A 4,076-nucleotide genomic window follows, 5' to 3' on the forward strand; every position below is an offset into this window, starting at 1 on the left:
CTGTAAAAATAAAAAGGCAACAGTCCTTCAAACCAGACAGAAGACAGAGCTCGAACATGCAGGCAACAAGTCCATAAACAACACAGCCCAGGAGATAGGACTGGCAAAACCCAAAGGAACAAAAGATCTTCCAGACGAACAGTGGGGCTCGCAAAACCACACACACTCATGCACACATTCACACACACCTGGAGCAGTCATGACTCATTAGATGCAGTAATCGTCATGAATACATATGACTTACATTTTTTAGGGTTTTTGTGTAAGTGTCTGTGCCTATTGATGACACAGAGCCAACAGAGGCAAAAGCGAGCACAGCTCATTATGATCTGTAATTGGTTTCCTGGTCTGATCAAAGAACGCCAGGAAGAGTCTCAGCAGGTTTACTTCCTACATCTGCGTTCCATACTTTCAGTGCCACAGTTTGGAAAATATTAGACAACTCTGGGCAACAGTTTAAGAACTAAAATAGATTTTCTTTTATCTGTGTTATAATGCGATGAATAAAGTCGCTGTCGTGTACGGCTGTTTTTTTGTCCCTAAAACATATTTTAGACAAGAACAGTGACAGTAAGAGCAAAAAAATGATGAATCCAAGCTATCTTAATGGAATTAAAATAAAGAAAATCAAGGCATCTGTCTTAAACGTCTAAAAAAATGGGGTCAACTGCAAATTCAGTAAACAACTGAAATCTCTGAGTGTAAGTTCCATTACTTATTACTTGCATTGTAAGTATCCATTACTCAATACTCACAACACAATCCACTCAAGAGCACCTCTGCTGCTTCAATGTCTTTATATTTGTATCTGAATAAAGCCCTAGTAAAAAAAAAAAGCCAAGCATAAATGAGCAAATTGGTGTAGAACTGACGACAGCCCCAAATAAATGATGCTGGGTAGCCATGATTGTGACCTTTGAGAGAGTGCAAGGAGGTCCTTCCTTTATAATGGAGTACAAACTCTGCACACTGAAGAGGAGGTCTGGAGTTCAAAACCTGAAAAAACACCATTCAATAAATGACCAGTAATAAGACCCCACATGAGAGATCCTCCCTATCTCTTAAAACTTGGGAACTTACGCAGAACTGGAAAACCACGGTAGGGTATATTTAAGAGTATTGCACTATGCCTGTCTTGTGTTTCTTGCACTATCACTCAAATATAGCAACAGTGACTCCGGGAATTGTTTTTTTTTTTTTTTTTTTAAATCAAAAATACAAGCGTGTCAGTTTTAAAATAGGGCACTGGCAGGTGGGTGTGCAGACACAACATAGAGGGGAGAAAAAGCCGGGATCTTACAAATGTTGAAGATAAGCTAATAAAAGTAATCCAATAAGTGAGTCAACCAACTGTGGTTTCCAGTTTATTTTCACTGTCTTGTATTAAATGATGGAACACAGAAACAACACACACTTCCAATCACTAGAGGGTAAATGTGATTTTCTTTTGCAGAGGCATTCACATAAATATGCCAGAAGTTTAGGATCATCATCTTACAGCACCTTAAAAGAGGTAAAAGACGACCCAACAGAAACATCTACCTCAGCTTCTCTGCAAAACCCTCACTCACTTTTTCTCCAAAAAGAAAGAATGTTAAATCAGGAGGGTGCAGGAGGACATTAACTTCAAATGACAGACTCTCATCTGCACTGAGGGATGTGTCAAGAACAATAAGCTGGGTGAAATCTGACCCCTATACAGTTATAATGAGTGGAACTACAACACAGGGTGATTACTGTAAACTGGAAAAACGAGATGGGTAAATATTTGAGAACTTTGGTCAGATATTATAGATTAGAGAGTCCACAAAATCATGCTGTGTTTTTGTGTGAATGGTTTTGGGTGGAAATAAAGCCACTTGAAATACCTCTCAGATACTGCCATTTTTTTTATCTTTGCAGAGCTCTGAAATTCAAAAATGATTTGCGGAGAAAAAATACAAACCAACTCTGTCATGACAGTACCTGGCTTGATTCTATTCCTGGATCTTATAAACACAAACCCACAGCAGCCTCCCCTGCTGCAAAGACACAGAGGACACATTGATCTCCAAAGTGGGCATTATGAAGAGGACTGGTGGGGAGGCGGACACACGCTTCATCTAGGATTTTTTCTCAACTATCATGGCTGTGTTGAAGTCTGAGGAAAACACCATCTTTGTGTTGACTATGGTAGATCAGATAAGGCTGATTCAGTTTTGACATGATAAAGTTATCTGATGGACCCAAGCATTGGCAGAAAGGGAACATTCTTTCAAACTGGGAAGGAACTCTTCCTCAGCCTAATTCTCAGACTGCAGCCAAGGTTATGACTGTCAGTTTTTTGCATGTTTTTATTTTCACCCTTCTTCTCTTCTAGATTACAGTTGAACATATTGATCAACAATCTATTTTTGTGTGTGAATAGAAATCCATAAAAGCAAGCAAGGACTGGGAGAAGCATTTCAAAGATGCACAGAGACCAATGAATATGATAGTCAGAAACGGCATATCAATGTGAGAAAAAAAAACCTTTGTATCGTGTTCCTGTTCCCTAGGTCCAAACAAGGTGTACTTACATTGTAAAATGCAGACTAACATGGAAATGTGTTCGCTTTTGAGGCTGTTTTAGTTGCATCTGTGTCTTCACATATGTGGATATTTTGAATGCAGAATCCTCGTTTTACATTAAAAAGGGTGTTGTTTTTCCCTCCCTTAAATGAGTGTCAACAGTTGGGGGAAGGGTGTCTCATGGCGTTAAAACCAAAACAAATGCATTTAAAATTCGTAAAACTTAACCTTTCAAATCAAGATAAGTAGCTGCTCAACGCAATGAATGAAAAAAACAAACACGTCAGTAACTTTTAACGGTGCCTCAGTTTACGAAATATTGAGGGTCATTACCCGAGATTCTCCTGTCTCCGTGAAACCACCCATTTTCCGAACTTCTACTTTACGAATTTAGGAAATTAGAGTATTTACAATGAGAACAATATGTATGGTGTTTTTTTTGTACTAACCTTGGAAGCAAATTACACCGAAGCCATACATGGCGTGAACCGGTGTTAGTCTCCCGCTTATCACTGTGGGGATTCTCCTGCCTTTGCTCCGCCGTGTCTGGCATTCTCCTGTTACATTTACGACCATCCAGGGGCTTGACGGCGACATCATAGCAGCTGCAGAAGCACCGTGGTCTTAAAAAAAGCGTTAATATCAGCCGGGGTTCTTCGCATCCGTACAAGTTAAAGTCACCGGGGAGGCCACGCGACCCACTCACCTGGCTGGTTTGGAATCTAGCGTGAGCAAAAAAGAAGCATGTGGGTCAGGCGTTTGGTTTACGGGTAAGCCAAACGGCGAATTATCGAGTTCAGACCGAAGAGTCCCCCGCCGAAAGTTCGGAGCAAAGTTTAAAGGGGTACTTCCAAGTGTAAGTAGAAGCGCATTCGGTGTGAATTTAGATCACGGATAAAGCATTCCCAGCCAGTCAGTAAAAGCGCCGTCCACTGGGTCACCTCAACGTTTCGCAAGACGAGTTTCGCTCTGCGGTGTTCCCAAGTTGGCTGCCTCCCATCAGCCTGTTTGTTCTACGGGAGCGTCAATTAAACCTGTATAATCCACGACTTCCTTTTCAGATTTTCAAAATTAATGTGTTTTGCGAATCCTCAATTTTTAGCGCCAACACATTTCAACGGCTCTGTTTTTTGTTTGATTATATACTTCTGTAAATATATGAACTCTGAAACGTTTGTATATTTACGATGTCGGTTTCTCTTTCGACGAGCTTATGTATCTTTTTACTTTGAAAAGAAAGCAGCGTATATCCTCCATGAAGAGGCTTTTCTTTGGTAGCCAACTTCCGGTGTCCATGTTCATTATTTTACATTCAGAAAGTGCAACACTGCGACCCAATGGAGTAACCGGCACATTGTTGTTTACTTTACATGATGAAATAAAATCTGCATTCCGTCCCACGAGAAAGGGGTTCCCAGCAACAGTTTGACTTCTAAAATAACGCTCATTTGGAAACGAAATGTTAGCTTTGACCAACTAATCTGTCAGGGCTCTATTAGTTCTCTACACAAAAAAACACATACACA

At 40.4% G+C, this 4,076-nt stretch overlaps 1 protein-coding gene across 2 annotated transcripts in view; it reads right to left on the minus strand.

Moving 5' to 3' along the window:
- The window catches only part of LOC130533919 (inactive tyrosine-protein kinase 7-like), a 47,397-nt gene extending 43,832 nt beyond the window's left edge, over nt 1–3,565 (minus strand). The window contains exons 1-2 of one of the 2 annotated variants that reach the window (XM_057047660.1): nt 3,257–3,565; nt 3,000–3,173 (exon numbers count right to left, since the gene is read on the minus strand). In XM_057047660.1, coding sequence (XP_056903640.1) covers nt 3,000–3,150 — 151 coding nt within the window. In that variant the 5' untranslated portion in view covers nt 3,151–3,173; nt 3,257–3,565. Of the gene's footprint in view, nt 1–2,999 lie in introns of both variants that reach the window. The other variant, XM_057047659.1, reaches the window with a different exon arrangement.
- Between the last annotated feature and the right edge of the window lie 511 nt (nt 3,566–4,076).

Source organism: Takifugu flavidus, chromosome 11 (assembly GCF_003711565.1).
Source record: "Takifugu flavidus isolate HTHZ2018 chromosome 11, ASM371156v2, whole genome shotgun sequence".
NCBI lineage: Eukaryota > Metazoa > Chordata > Actinopteri > Tetraodontiformes > Tetraodontidae > Takifugu > Takifugu flavidus.